This window comes from Perca fluviatilis, chromosome 20 (assembly GCF_010015445.1).
Source record: "Perca fluviatilis chromosome 20, GENO_Pfluv_1.0, whole genome shotgun sequence".
In the NCBI taxonomy this organism is placed as follows: Eukaryota; Metazoa; Chordata; class Actinopteri; order Perciformes; family Percidae; genus Perca; species Perca fluviatilis.
This window is the reverse complement of record NC_053131.1, coordinates 8,306,995-8,321,923: the sequence shown is the minus strand read 5'-3', so window position 1 is coordinate 8,321,923 and position 14,929 is coordinate 8,306,995. Positions and strand designations below refer to the sequence as shown.

At 41.4% G+C, this 14,929-nt stretch overlaps 1 protein-coding gene across 1 annotated transcript in view; it reads right to left on the bottom strand.

The window, feature by feature from the left end:
• atrn (attractin) overlaps window positions 1–14,929 on the bottom strand; it is a 179,053-nt gene that overhangs the window by 13,069 nt on the left and 151,055 nt on the right. Inside the window, exon 27 of the mRNA XM_039785823.1 lies at window positions 10,825–10,932. Within this exon, the coding sequence (XP_039641757.1) occupies window positions 10,825–10,932 (108 nt within the window). The remainder of the gene's footprint in view (window positions 1–10,824; window positions 10,933–14,929) is intronic.

Here is a 14,929-nt window from a genome sequence, read left to right as displayed (position 1 = left end):
ACACACTTTTGTCCTAATTAAGGGGGAAAAGAAAACAACACCTTGAAAAATTCAATTATCCATCCTTTTAAACTCTTGGTGCATGTGCTTTTGGAGTTTTTTTTGTGTGCCTAAGATGTGACGCAAATGTAGTGTTTTTTTTCCCGTAGACTTCTTCAGAAGCTGCATGTTCATAACATCCCCCAGCAGATGCCTTTGTTTTATAGCGCTGAAGCCCTCCGCTCAACTCCCCCGCCCAACCTCCCCCAGCAGCACCACTCCGGAGAGTTATCTAGACTGGCCAGGCAGAGCGGCAAAAGGTTTTGTTAAATTACCTCCAGTAATTAGCCCAGCACGAGCGTTGAACCATCAGCATCTGCATCAGCGCCTGGGTAGACTTCCCCGCCAGCGACAAGAGCGAGTTAAACTTGACTCACCAGGTACTGCCACGTCCACTGAGCCAGCTTTAATGACTTTTTATACAGTTTGCAAAGAAAATGTTTTTGCCAGCCCGTGATAATAATGCCACATTACAACGTATTTAAACCAAAAATTAGGATAAACAAGATCGGTCGGAGTGAACTTTATTTTCCCCGATTTAGAATTTTGGTTCTCAATCTGATATACGACGAGGAAATCCGGACGTAAAATGGATCAGACACAGCGACACGCTCTATCAGGGCCGGCCCTAGACTTTTGGGGGCCCTAAGCAGGATTTGGTTTGGGGACTCTCCACACTATAACACCAACTTGTGTATTGTAAATATTAGCTTAAGCACTCATAATGTACAAATAAGCATTTAAAGACGAATGTGAGACCTATTAGCAGCAACACTATCTTTAAGTAGACCGGCTCTGTTATGAGCTCTATTGGGGGACATTTCGAGCGCTCTTGGGGGCCCTTTGGTAGCCACGGGGCCCTAAGCAGACGCTTAGTTTGCTTATGGGTCGGGCCGGCTCTGGGCTCTATTCTGACCCAGAAATGACAATATATGGAATTATTGCCTTTAAGTTCAAACAAAAGTTGTCAAGTATCAAACAACAATCTCTAACTGAAGCGGAAAAAAAAATTGACATCAAAAGGTAAACTTAAAACTTGCAAACAAAATATTTGTGTAACAGTGAGAAAGGAGCAGAGGGAACTGTACACAAAAGGACATATACCGTACAATAAATATTATAGACAAATAGTTTACGATTACACAAATGTTTTGTTTGCAAGTTTTAAGTTTGCCTTTTGAGATGACAATTCGGTTTATTACTTTAGAAGTTTTGTTCGAACTTTTAAGGCATAAAAATAATTCCATAACACCAAAGATACAGATATGGTAATGCCTGCTGTATGCCACTTTTAACTGCTAATCCACCCCCAACGTCTTTAATGATTCTTTGCAGAACAGAAGACAAAGAGTACTTTGGTAAAATGTGTTAAAAAATGTGTAACTTCTGCCCAGATAGGTGAGAAGTTCACAGACTCTGATTACTGCAACAAATTAAAACACCTTTTGTCTTTCTCTCACTTCGTTTCTGTTTGAACTGTTAGTTGAAGTGAAAATTATTCATTTAAAAACAGTCATCGGTGGCTACCTGAAACATCTTTAAAGTTCTGAGGCACACTTAATTGCAAACATTTCTGCTTCCCGAAAAACTCTCTCCAGGTAACCAGAAGTCATTACAACATTAAAGAAAACACTATCCGTGCTTATGAAAGACGCTATAAATAACACCACAGACAATGCATTTCTAGATATAAATAATTAGAGGTATAATTGTGTCACATGCCTCTTCTCATGTCTACATCATATGGAAAATGTTCAGAAAGTCTGCCGTCTGCTGGAGTTACTTCCGCACCTGCATTTTAAAGGTCCCATGACATGGTGCTTTTTGGATGCTTTTATATAGGCCTCAGTGGTCCCCTTATACGGTATCTGAAGTCTCTTTTATATAGACCTCAGTGGTCCCCTAATACTGTATCTGAAGTCTCTTTTATATAGACCTTAGTGGTCCCCTAATACTGTATCTGAAGTATCTTTTATATAGGCCTTAGTGGCCCCCTAATACTGTATCTGAAGTCTCTTTTATATAGACCTTAGTGGTCCCCTAATACTGTATCTGAAGTATCTTTTATATAGGCCTTAGTGGCCCCCTAATACTGTATCTGAAGTATCTTTTATATAGGCCTTAGTGGCCCCCTAATACTGTATCTGAAGTCTCTTTTATATAGGCCTTAGTGGTCCCCTAATACTGTAGTGTTATCACACTAGGTACAAAAATCAACCACGTGCATGTTGATTTATTGCAATATACAATGCAGGGGTTTCCCCGGCCATTACAAGGCCTAGGTGCAGAACCCGAGCCGGTTCTGCAATACGTTGCAACGTGGCATTTTAGGCAGCACCGAAGCCAAACGAATGTAACTCAATGACTTTTCACAGATCTAATGATTGTAGCTGGTCCCCCAGTGGACTTCTTTAGCAAGTTTTGTCTTGAAGCTTTTTGAGTGTTATTTATTCATTATCTTCTCTAGCTTTTCCAACCTTTTAGATACAGGTACGGTGATAACGGTCCAAAATGATGTGAAAAAAAAAAAAAACTACCACAAACCGCCAAATGACCACAGAGACCCAAAACAACCCCAAAGAAAACAAAATGACCTAACAATCCCACAAAGAGACACAAAATGTATGGGGGGGAATTGCATTTAGTTATTGAAAAACATCGAGCAATGACGCCTAAACCCCCCCGCCAAATACGCACACTTAAGTCTTCCAAAAAAGCTAGAGAAAACAGATAGAAGACAACGCTGCACCACAAGCATGTTAGATAAACCACAGCTATTTCTTCGCTGCCTCCCCCCTCCTTTTTTTTTTTTTTTGCATCAAATGTCCCGATATTCTCTCGTCCCATGGTATCTATAAATAAAAGCAAAGCAGAAGGCATCAGAAAGGTAATCATCTGCCTGTGATGCCGGGGCCCAAGCTCCATTTGGCAGAAGCCGAGTGAATATATCTCATCGGCGGAGCGAAGTTTGGACTTCCCACCGGGGCTATAAACAACTTTAATGATCTTCAGCTCGCTGTGCGACGCCTGGCCCCCTGTATACTCTGATCGCGAGGCCTTAATACACTACTGTAGCGTCCTGATAAAACAGCATGAAAACAAGAGGAGGAACCTGCTCCGAGTCGCTCAATCTGAGCCGGGAGGAGATAGGATAGCTCAGCGTTGGAGCTGGTGAAGGCAGAGAAAAGCTGAGGAGGAAGATCTAAATTGGATCTCTGCGTCTGGGATGCTCCTGCCCTGATGATGAGGAGGAGAGCAGGCTGGGGAAGAATGGAAGAAAAAGAAAGGTGGAGGTGGGAGAAGAAAAGGTAAAGCAGAGACGGAGGAGGAGGAGGAGGAGGAGGAGGCTGCCTGATTCCCACAGCAAGTTGCATCTTTTCATTCTACACAGCAGCACGCACACGCCAACAGCCACACAAACATGCAGGAGTACACACACACACACACACACACACACACACACACACACACACACGCACGCAGCAGATAAGTCAGAGCAACAGAAACCCCAGACAGCTGATAGGATGAGTGAAGGGCAAGTGAATTAGAAGTGAACACTAAGGTAAAGTAAGGATGTCAGATAGGAGACGAGAAAGGAAGCTACAAAGAGGAGTAAAGACAAACGAAAAGGGATGTGAAACAGCAAAAAGAGAAGAGGAGGAAGAAAACTGAAACTGAGAGAAGGTAAACAAGGACACACCTGAATGAAGCAGAACATAAATAAAACAGTGAATAGAGAATGAAAAAATAATGTGAAAAGAAGAGAGAAAAAGACAAACAGAAAAAAAGAGATGATAAATGGAAAGAACATAAGAGATGAAAAGAACACAAGAGGAACTAAGAAAAGATTAGAAAGAGGGGCCAAAAAGAGAACACGGTTCAAAAAAGAAGGTGAAACGGGTAAAACAGGAAAGGAGAGACAACAGAAGAAAAGGGAAGAAAGAGAACAGCGGGAGGCAGGAGAAAAGGAGACAAAGGAAAGACAAAAAAGGACGATGAAAGAAAGAACAGAAGAGAAGAAAGGACGAAAAAGACTAAGGGAAGGGAAAACCAGGATGCAAAAAAAGAAGTGAAAAGAGAAACAGAACTACAAAATAGTAAAGGGAAGACGACCTTAAGTGAAAAGAGGAGAGAAGATAACAGTTGAAAAGAAGATGAAAATATGACAAATCGCAGAGAACATTATGAGGAAGAGAACCGAGCAGAGCCAAGAAAAGAGAAAAACACAAGACACAGAAAGGAAAGAAAAAGGGGAAAAACGACAGAAGAAGAGGCGAGAACATTAACAAAAAGGGACTAAATAGAGAACAGAAGAAAAAGAAAGAGGCGAGCAGTAAAGAAGGAGAGAAGCGAATAGGGGACAAAAGAACAGTAAAGAAGCGGGATAGTTTCGGTTGGAGCGGGGATTTGATTAGGTGCCGATCTTCCCGAGGGGCGCCCTGCCGCCGGGGCTGCTGGGAGTAACCTTGTGCTCGGGGAGCCGAGCCCCTTGAGATGCATGGCCCCTGTCAGAGCCCAGGGGCCCCGAGCCACCCGGCTCAAACGGCCCTATAATTCTGCATTCACAGGCCATTCATCACAGAGTGCACAGTCACAGGTACACCTGCCTGCAGCTCCCTGCCTGCTGAATACTCAACTGCAATTTCTATAACTCGGCACAATTCCTACTTTTAAATGTGCTCTGCTACTGCCTCGGTTGCTCAATATCTGCATTTGAATCTGCTCCAACTTCCTTCAACTCCGCCAGTGCCTCAAACCCTTCTCTAATAAAGTCTTCTCAACCACTATCTAAAGCTCTGCTTGATCTTTACGTTTAAATCTACCCTTCTGCTACTGTACTTCACCAGGCTCAATCTCTACTTTTATTCTGGTATACTGGTTATACCAGAATAAAAGTACTACCACACCACCCCTGTGGTGGAAGAAGTATTCCGATACTTTACTTAAAGTGCTCATACTATGCTCATTTTCAGGTTCATAATTGTATTTAGAGGTTATATCAGAATAGGTTTACATGGTAGTCAGCACCACCAGCCAGTCAGAAGCAGAGTATGAGGGCGTGCCATGCTAGCAGCATTATAACATGTGTTACAAAGTGACCACGTTTGTCTCTGAAGTAAAGGCTGGACTACAATAGAGCTGTTTGGAGCAGTTGGTGAACAGGGTTTTCTGTTGGAGATGGTAAGTCCCTTTGGGGGGACTTTGGGCTTTTTCACTTTGTAAACCTGTAACGTGCACAAAAAAGATATATAACACAATAAAGGAAAGGGGGAAAGCCAAAAAGCATGATATGAGCACTTTAAGTGAAAGTACTAATACCACACTGTAAAAATGCTCTGTTACAAGTAAAAGTCCTGCATTGAAAATATTACTTAAGTATGGGTGTATAGTTCTCTATAAACAAACCAAACTCAGTCCTCTTAAAGTGGACCAAAAATGTATTAAAAGTACTTCTTCTCCTCACATTTTAGAAACTTGGAAACGATCTAAACAGTTCTGTCAACCAACTGTGGTTAAGTGTTTAATGGTATAATCATTTCAGCTGGACTTATAAATTGTTGGGTAATTTCATTTATAATGAAACATCGCATTTTATAAACTACATGTGTTTTGTCTGCAAAAACCTTAAAGGTCCCATGAAATGGTGCTCTTTGGATGCTTTTATATAGGCCTTAGTGGTCCACTAATACTGTATCTGAAGTATCTTTTATATGGACCTTAGTGGTCACCTAATACTGTATCTGAAGTCTCTTTTATATAGGCCTTAGAGGTCCCCTAATACTGTATCTGAAGTCTCTTTTATATAGACCTTAGTGATCCCCTAATACTGTATCTGAAGTCTCTTTTATATAGACCTTAGTGGTCCCCTAATACTGTATCTGAAGTCTCTTTCCCATAATTCAGCGTTGGTGCAGAATTACAGCCACTAGAGCCTTAGGATGTTCCATTTCTATGTCTGTAGCTATTGAGGAGGAGAGGGGGAGAAGATTCCAAAATCGGCCCATCTGAGCTTTCATTTTCTCAAAGGCAGAGCAGGATACCCAGGACTTGGTTTACACCTATCACCATTTCTAGCCACTGGGGGACCATAGGCAGGCTGGGGGAACTCATATTAATGTTAAAAAAACCTCATGAAGTGAAGTTTTCATGCCATGGGACCTTTAATTTGTAAAGTAACTAAAGCGGTCAGACTAATGTAGTGGAGTAAAAAGTACAACATTTCTCTCTGAGATGTAGCGGAGTAGAAGTACAAAGTAGCATGGAAAGAAAAGACTCAAGTAAAGTACAAGTACCTCAACATTTGTACTAAGTACTGTACTTGAGTAAATGCACTTGGTTACATTCCACCACTGCACCATCGTACCTCACACTGCAAAAATCTACCCCATAATTTTGCAGCTAAATCTATTCAAAGATTCTGCCCTTAGCTTGGTAAAAGAGTGAGATCAGCATATCCTGACAGCCCGACAATTAGTCATGGTATGAACTCCACCGGTTTCACACGTCAAAGTCTGCTCACAGGTGTTGGGGGAGGGCTAGTGCATAAGTGGGAAACTTGTCTAGAGTATTTTGTGGCCCCAGAGGGAGCTGTGGGAAGCCTGATAAAGGTCCTTCAGTGATGTCACTTGAATCAGCTGACTAGATTTCTGTTAACCCTCTCCATCATTTCCCCTACACTGCATTAGCAGCTACAAGCAAATCTCTTACCCAACAGTCTGTGGTTGTGTTGCATTGTGGGTAATGTAGGTTCTAGGTTTTGACAAGAAAGAAGAATCTGGGAACAAAAAAAGATGATATCTGTAGTTCTACTGATCAGTTTTGATACTTTTCTTGGCTCTGTTCTATCCATCGTGAATATGTAAGTGTCATAAATAGGGTTGGGTACTTTTTTGGGTACCGACCGAATTACGAATTACGAACTACCAAAGACTGATTCACGTTTATTAAAACTAGGGATGCACCGAATCCAGGATTCGGCTTCGGCCGAATATTGGGCTTTTTGACGGGGTTCGGTTTCTGCCGAACCTTAGAATTTTTTTCCACCGAAGCCTACGCTTGCACTTTGCGCTGGTCGACGTAATGGCGCCGCCGTTGATTACGGGAAGGTGTTTACGTAGGTGGACCGCTCAATGCAGCAGGCGGTGAGAAAGTGGAAATGGAACTGGTGAGCAGAAAAAGTGTTGTTTGGCAGTACTTTCAGTCAAAAGAAGGCCATTCAAGTCCAGCTACATGTTCAATTTGCAATGCCGATTTGTCTTGTGGTGGCGAGGGCCCTAAACAATACAAAACATCGCCGCTGTTAAAACATTTGGTATGAAACATCCGAAAATACGAGTTGTGCATGAAGGAATCTACAGACAGCAGCCAAAGTGCAGCAACTTCAGGTACGGCAAAGGAAGGACCGTCACAGCTAAAAACTTGTGTTAACCAGACGACCATTACCAGCTTCATTAGTGTGTTTACGGTGTTCATGGACTGAGGATGGGAGTAGGATTCGGTATTCGGTTTCAGATTCTGCAGAATCTTAACCAGTGGATTCGGTATTCGGCGGAACCCCGAAAATCTGGATTCAGTGCATCCCTAATTAGAACAGTGCCACATTTCAGTACCCGAGAGCACATAAGCGCGAGCATGTCTGTCCTCTTTGACAGAGAGTGGAGCTCAGCGTTCCATTTACCTCTGAACTAGGAAGCTGGAGCTGGGAATGACGTCACACTCGAGTTGAATGCTTTTATTTACAAGTCAGATTTTTTATTGTGGGGTTAGCTGTAGCCAGGTTAGCCATTGTTAGCAATACCAGTTGATAACAACGCATTACACAGTTTTCTTTGTGCATACATACAACATGTCCACAGATAGAAGATGGACAGGACTGTGTGTACGACTGATTTAGTGAGACACAAATAAGACAGAAGTGCTGATAACTGTATGTTAATACTGCTTTCACAACTGTTGATGCACGGGGCATTCGGAGGTTCCCCGAGTTCCGAGCTCATCATTCTTGTTTAGTGGTGCCTTCTATATCCAATTCAATGTTCAATTTGTTAAATAAAAATATGTTGGAAATTATTTCCTGTTTGTTTTAAATTCAAAAAGCAATTTGTTGTATTTTAGCAGAAAACTGAAAGCAGCAGAATTGCAGAACAGAGTACACTTTAATATTGGTTTATTTATCGAAAGTAATATTGTTATCAGGATATTCAACAACGTTATCGCATATTTTCCTCATATCGTGCAGTCCTAGTGGGGGATACACAGCCCGGTCTCCTGGCAGTTCGTGATATGGTCACATTATTGAATCTATTGAGTCGTGGACAGGACACAATAATGTTTTTTTCATGTGCCGATTATGAATTTTAAAGCAATGTATTTCAATGGGAAGCATATTTCGTGATCACAGAAGATGACGGTAGCGAGTAGTATTGTTAAGGCGAACGTCCGCGCAGTGAGGTTGGTCGGGGTGGTGGATGGGTCAAAAAACAAAGGACTTTCACCCTGGAGACCGGGGATCGCGTCCCACGTGTTGCAGTTCCTTTCCTCGTTATTCTCTTCCTAACCACAACCGTCCCACTGTTGCCAGCGTGTCCCGCATGTGACGGTTCCTTTCTCCGTTCTTCTTTTCCTAACCACAACCGTCCCGTTGTTGTGGCGTTTCATTTCCCTGTTGCTGTGTGCCCCTGTGCCCAGGGATCCTATGTAGTGATGCAGCTCATTTGCCCAGGTATCTGAGATTTCTGCCTCCACACTCCGATTCAATGATAGTGAAAAAAGTTTGGTCTTTAATCAACACCTCCTAATAAAAAGTCCCTATAAAAACTGTACACATTGAGGCTTTTTTAAATGCTTTGAGCTGTACAAACAGATTCTGTTCATCTCCATATACCGGTAGCAGGAGCTTCATAGAAAGATGTCTCCAAACCTCGACATTACTTGATACGAGAAAAATGTGTTTTTTTGTTATATAGAGAATTACATTTTTTGTCTTAGTAAAGAAAAAAAAAGAAAAAAACACTAGGACATGTTTTGATCTCAAACCAAAACAATAATTACAGCAACCAAAAGTAATGCATGCTAAATATTACACAAAGGCTAAAAATGTGAAGCCAAAAGAAGTTGTGTTTGCATCTCTTGCTTTTTAGTTTGGGGTTGTGACTTCTGGCATTCCTCAGACAACCGTTGATCATTTATTTCACTTGTTTGATTTTACAGCTATTATATGGCTGGAAACGTTGGCTTTTATTTAATATTCACTTTCAGTTTTTTTGGGAGATAGGCAAACAATAGCAACAACCCAGAAACTAAAAGTGAGGGGCTGTGTCTGATCTTTGCGGGGTTGATGAATAATTCCCATATGTGTCAAGTCAAATGACTGGACCTACATTGAAAACGTGACCCTGTGACCCTGGTCTAATAAAATAAGGTCCCAACAACAGTATCATGATGTGTTCTAAACTTAGAGCCATAGTTTAATTCGTTCATAGACTGTTTTTCACTCTATACGTTGCTATACATCCATACTGACTAAACCTGCTACCTTCCAGTTCTCCTTCAGTGTTGAAAAAACAGATGGTTGGATGCGTCAAAACAAGTTTTATAAGATGAATCATGACTTCAATAGTGTCCCCTAATGTTCTTAATTCCCATGCCAGCAAACATTTCCTGCGAGTAGGCGTTTAATAATGATTTCTTTTCCAAATAAAGAATATCTCAATGTTGGAACGAAACTCTTATCGCATTTCTAAGTATAGTCTTAATCTACAATACGTAACACTCATCTGCATGTTTTTAACTCCAGGGTGAACTGAATTCATTCTCATTAGAATTCACCGTCTTCCCACAATAACTGGCTAGAACTGGTATAATGCGCCGTGTTACTTAATAGCAGCCCACTTTCATCATCAGGCGGCTTTCACACTGTCCCGGCAAGAAGTACACCGCATTGACCCTCATTAGGTGTACTAGACCTGCACTACACTTCAAACTCTTCCTCTCAAGTGAGCTCAATTTAGCCTCCTTGGCTTTTTAAAAACTAATGGAATCAATTTAAAGAGCTGCAGTGGTGGAGGAAGCATTCCGATCCTTTACTTAAGTAAAAGTACTAATACCACAGTGTAAAAATAACTCTGTTACAAGTAAAAGTCCTGCATTGAAAATGTTACTTAAATAAATGTGTGAAAGTATCATCAGGAAAATGTACTTAAAGTATTGAAAGTAAAAGTCCTCAATGCAGAAACATCCTCACATTTTAAAAACTGGAAACAATCCAAACAGTTGTGTGTTTAATGGTCTGATCATCTCAGCTGGACTTTTAGCCCCGTATATTGTTGGGTAGTTTAATTTATAATAAAACATCAGATTTTATAAACTACATGTGTTTTATGTGACATCTTCATTTGTAAATAACTAAAGCTGTCAGATGAATGTAGTGGAGTAAAAAGTAAAATATTTTGAGTAGAAGTAGCAAGTGGCATGGAAAGAAAAGACTCAAGTAAAGTACCTCAAATTAGTACTTTAGTACAGTACTTTTTTTTTAGTACAGTAAATTTCCACCACTGAAGAGCTCAGTCAAAAAAAAAAAAAAAAGACCTAAACAGATGGTGTGAGGAAATCATCCCGACTGTAATCACAGTCGACGGGCACTAGACTGAGCTCCCACTTGAGGAAGGATGAGCGAGGCACCGATGATGGATGGAGCTTCCTCCGTTTCGCGGCCCTGTCAGCCCAGACAAAAAGTAGAATCCCTGGGATTTGGCAGTAATCGCTCTAAGAAAAGGTTGTGCTCACCTTGACGTTTCCGCCTATCAGGTCAGGCGGCTCGTCGTCCGTCTCCAAGGCGACGTTGATGGTGGCGAAAGGCCGGCTGGCCATCTGTTGCATTTCCCTCAGCAGTTGCTAGGGAGGAGGAGGAAGAAGAGGAGGAGTGTGAAGGTCAGTGACAGGTAAACAGACTGTCTTTAGACCGTTTATTCTCCAGTCAACTGCCCAGCACGTCTTTCATCTCTAGTTACTGAATAGAACGTATTAAAGGTCCTATGACATGCTGCTTTTTGGATGCTTTCATATAGACCTTAGTGGTCCCCTAATACTGTATCTGAAGTCTATTTTATATAGACCTTAGTGGTCCCCTAATACTGTATCTGAAGTCTCTTTTATATAGGCCTTAGTGGTCCACTAATACTGTATCTGAAGTCTCTTTTATATAGGTCTTAATGGTCCCCTAATACTGTATCTGAAGTCTCTTTTATATAGGTCTTAATGGTCCCCTAATACTGTATCTGAAGTCTCTTTTATATAGACCTTAGTGGTCCCCTAATACTGTATCTGAAGTCTCTTTTATATAGGCCTTAGTGGTCCCCTAATACTGTATCTGAAGTCTCTTTTATATAGGCCTTAGTGGTCCCCTAATACTGTATCTGAAGTCTCTTTCCCATAATTCAGCCTTGGTGCAGAATTACAGCCACTAGAGCCAGTCCCACACTGAGCTTTCCTTAGGATGTGCCATTTCTGTGTCTGTAGCTACTGAGGAGGAGATGGGGGCAAGGTGGAGGGTGGGGGTGTGGCCTTGACCAGCTTGCGGCCACGGTTGTAGCTCTATTTCCTCATGGGCGGGCAAAGTAGAGAAAGGGGAGGTAAGCTTTCCCCTTATGACCTCATAAGGAGAAGATTCCAGATCGGCCCATCTGAGCTTTCATTTTCTCAAAGGCAGAGCAGGATACCCAGGGCTCGGTTTACACCATTTCTAGCCACTTGGGGACCATTCTGGGGTAATTTAAAAAAAAAAACCTCATTAAGTGAAATTGTCATGCCATGGGACCTTTAACACACGGTTAAGTTGTTTTTCAAGGACTAGTTCACACACATCTTGAAATCAAGGAGGCAAGGATGGAATAAGTATTCAGATCTTTACATTAGGCAGTCATTTGATCAATTCTTAAAATAAATATATAATTACTTTCTTCTTTAAGCTTTAAAAGTATAAGTACTCATTATCCAGAATGGTGCTTTTAACGCTTTATAAATCAGTAATGATTGTAATGAACCTGGAACCCAAAGACATTAATAATAATAGCATACGACTAAGCTTTAACACGTTAGTAAATTATATAATACCTATTAATTGAGGCAAGAATTGTAATGTATAAACCATTTGCCTTGTTGGAATGTGGTGCCCAACATTATTGCTGTAGCTGGTCGAGGTGCAGCTAATTATTAAAGCTTAGTTATTTCCTGTCGGCCGTCTGTAAAAATCTGGTTTTATGAGCACATTGTATGTTTTGCATCTAAAATCTTTTGCAGTCGTCAGCAAAGTATTTCCCTCCAAAATGCAGTGGCGCAGAGGTTTAAACAACCATATCGTGTAAATAGTGAAGTAAAAGTGTACCTAAGCAAACTTTAAATGTAACTTTCACCACTGCAAGGCGGAGACATTTGGTCTGATTTATAACATGGATCTCGGCCAGAGAAAGAGGAGGAGGATGCAGGTGATTATGAGGGAAGGAGGGAGGGAGGGGAGATGGAACACAAACTGAGGAAAGAGAGAACAGAAATAAGGCCAGGAAGAAGAGGATGGTGAGAACGATGAGGATCGTAATGATGTGAAAGGAGACGAGGGGAGGAAAAGAGGAGGTAAGCCAGAGAGCACATTAAAGAAGGCCATACACCTGTGTGGCCGACTGTCAAAGTGCTATGAATAGAGAAACAAACGGAGTCAACTGTCAAGGCACCAAGACCTGAATAACAGCAGCAACAGGCCCCTCGAAAACCAATCAAAAACACCTGCAACCGTTGAACGAGCAGGAAGAAAGGCAGTCAAACACGTTGGAGAGAAAACATCTAATGGAGGGTTCTGTTTGAAATACATCTCCGAGCACTTCAGCTCATAAAGGAAGTCAAACAGCAACAATGGAGTGTGATGCGGTTTGTGTGTGTTTTTTTATGTAGCCAAATATCAAAAGAAGATTGACACGACTATTGGCCCTTAGTCTCATTACAGTGAGTTGCTGACAGAGAATTGGTGCAAGTAAGGGGCAGCACTGCAATTCAACATGAAGGCACACACGGTAGACATCACAAGTGGCATTTCTGTGTCGACGCGTGGGGGTCAATGCTTACGCGCGAGGGTGGGGACCTCCCGGGCCGGCTCCTCGGCAGCTTCTCATTAATCTGCTGACGTTTTCATCCCCCTGTGAGCCTGTCAACTCTGTCTATTGACATGTCAGTCCTTTCTCTCTTAATGCAACTCCTTATAATCATATCCTTACCAAGGATTACAAAAATAGCTTGAGGGAAAGTGTCTCTTTCTCTCTACAGTAAAGCCTGACAAGAAAAAAAAAAAAAAAAAAAACACATCTAAATTTAATGTCCCGAATTCTCTTTCTTTGTGGAACAAGCCAGCTCATTAAATTCCTGCAGTGTGCGTCTGTCTCTCCCTACACTCCTCTCTGCTGGAACAGCTGGACCTTCACTTTCCTTGAGTTACTACTTTAAAAAATAGGAATTGTTTAACATTTCAGGGAACAAGTTTATTGGCATTCTTGTATTAAATGCGATCGATTGCAATCTGATGTATATTAAATACGAGGCTGCAGCTGGTTAGCTTAGCTTAGCAACAAAGACGAGAAATAGAGGGGAAGAAGCTAGCCTGGCTCTGTCCAAAAGGTAGAAAAATCTGCCAGCCTACCAGCACCTCTAAAGTTTACAGATTAGAATAGGGATTATATATTTTTAATAAATATTTATTTATTTTAATATATATATATATATATATATTTATATTTTTTTTAATTTAAGCGGTACAAATAAAGAGAACCTGTCATCACTGTGAGGTTACCAGTAAACCAGCAGAGACTCCAGGGACTCACTGCTCCCAGAAATAAAACCTGGAAAACCACAAGTTGTTGTTGAGCTGGTGTTCGCTGGTGAGCTTCTTTTAACATTGACTGAGCCAGGCTAGATGTTCCCCCGTGTCTCCAGTCTTCATGCTTAGCTAAGCTAACTGTCTCCAGCTTCATACTGAACATGAGTGGTATTTGTCTCAGAAATAATTGCGATGAACAATATAATTGTCTCTTTCAGTCAAATTGAAAAGGTCCCATGGCAAGAAAATTTCACTTTATGAGGTTTTTTAACATTAATATGAGTTCCCCCAGCATGCCTATGGCTAAATGGTGATAGGTGTAAACCAAGTCCTGGGTATCCTGCTCTGCCTTTGAGAAAATGAAAGCTCAGATGGGCCGATCTGGAATCTTCTCCTTATGAGGTCATAAGGAGCAAGGTTACCTCCCCTTTCTCTGCTTTGCCCGCCCAGAGAATTTGGCCCACCCATGAGAGAGAGAGACATCATGGCTTTCAAACGAGAAAAGTGGCAGTTGGTCAAGGCCACACCCCCACCCTCCACCTTGCCCCCCCCCTCCTCCTCAATAGCATTTAAAGCTACAGACACAGAAATGGCACGTCCTAAGGAAAGCTCAGTGTGGGACTGGCTCTAGTGGCTGTAATTCTACACCAAGGCTGAATTTCGGGAAAAAGACTTCAGATACAGTATTAGTGGACCACTAAGGTCTATATAAAAGAGACTTCAGATACAGTATTAGGGGACCACTAAGGTCTATATAAAAGAGACTTCAGATACAGTATTAGGGGACCACTAAGGTCTATATAAAAAGAGACTTCAGATACAGTATTAGGGGACCACTAAGGTCTATATAAAAGAGACTTCAGATACAGTATTAGGGGACCACTAAGGTCTATATAAAAGAGACTTCAGATACAGTATTAGTGGACCACTAAGGTCTATATAAAAGAGACTTCAGATACAGTATTAGTGGACCACTAAGGTCTATATAAAAACATCCAAAAAGCAGCATGTATCTATGTCATAATTGTTACA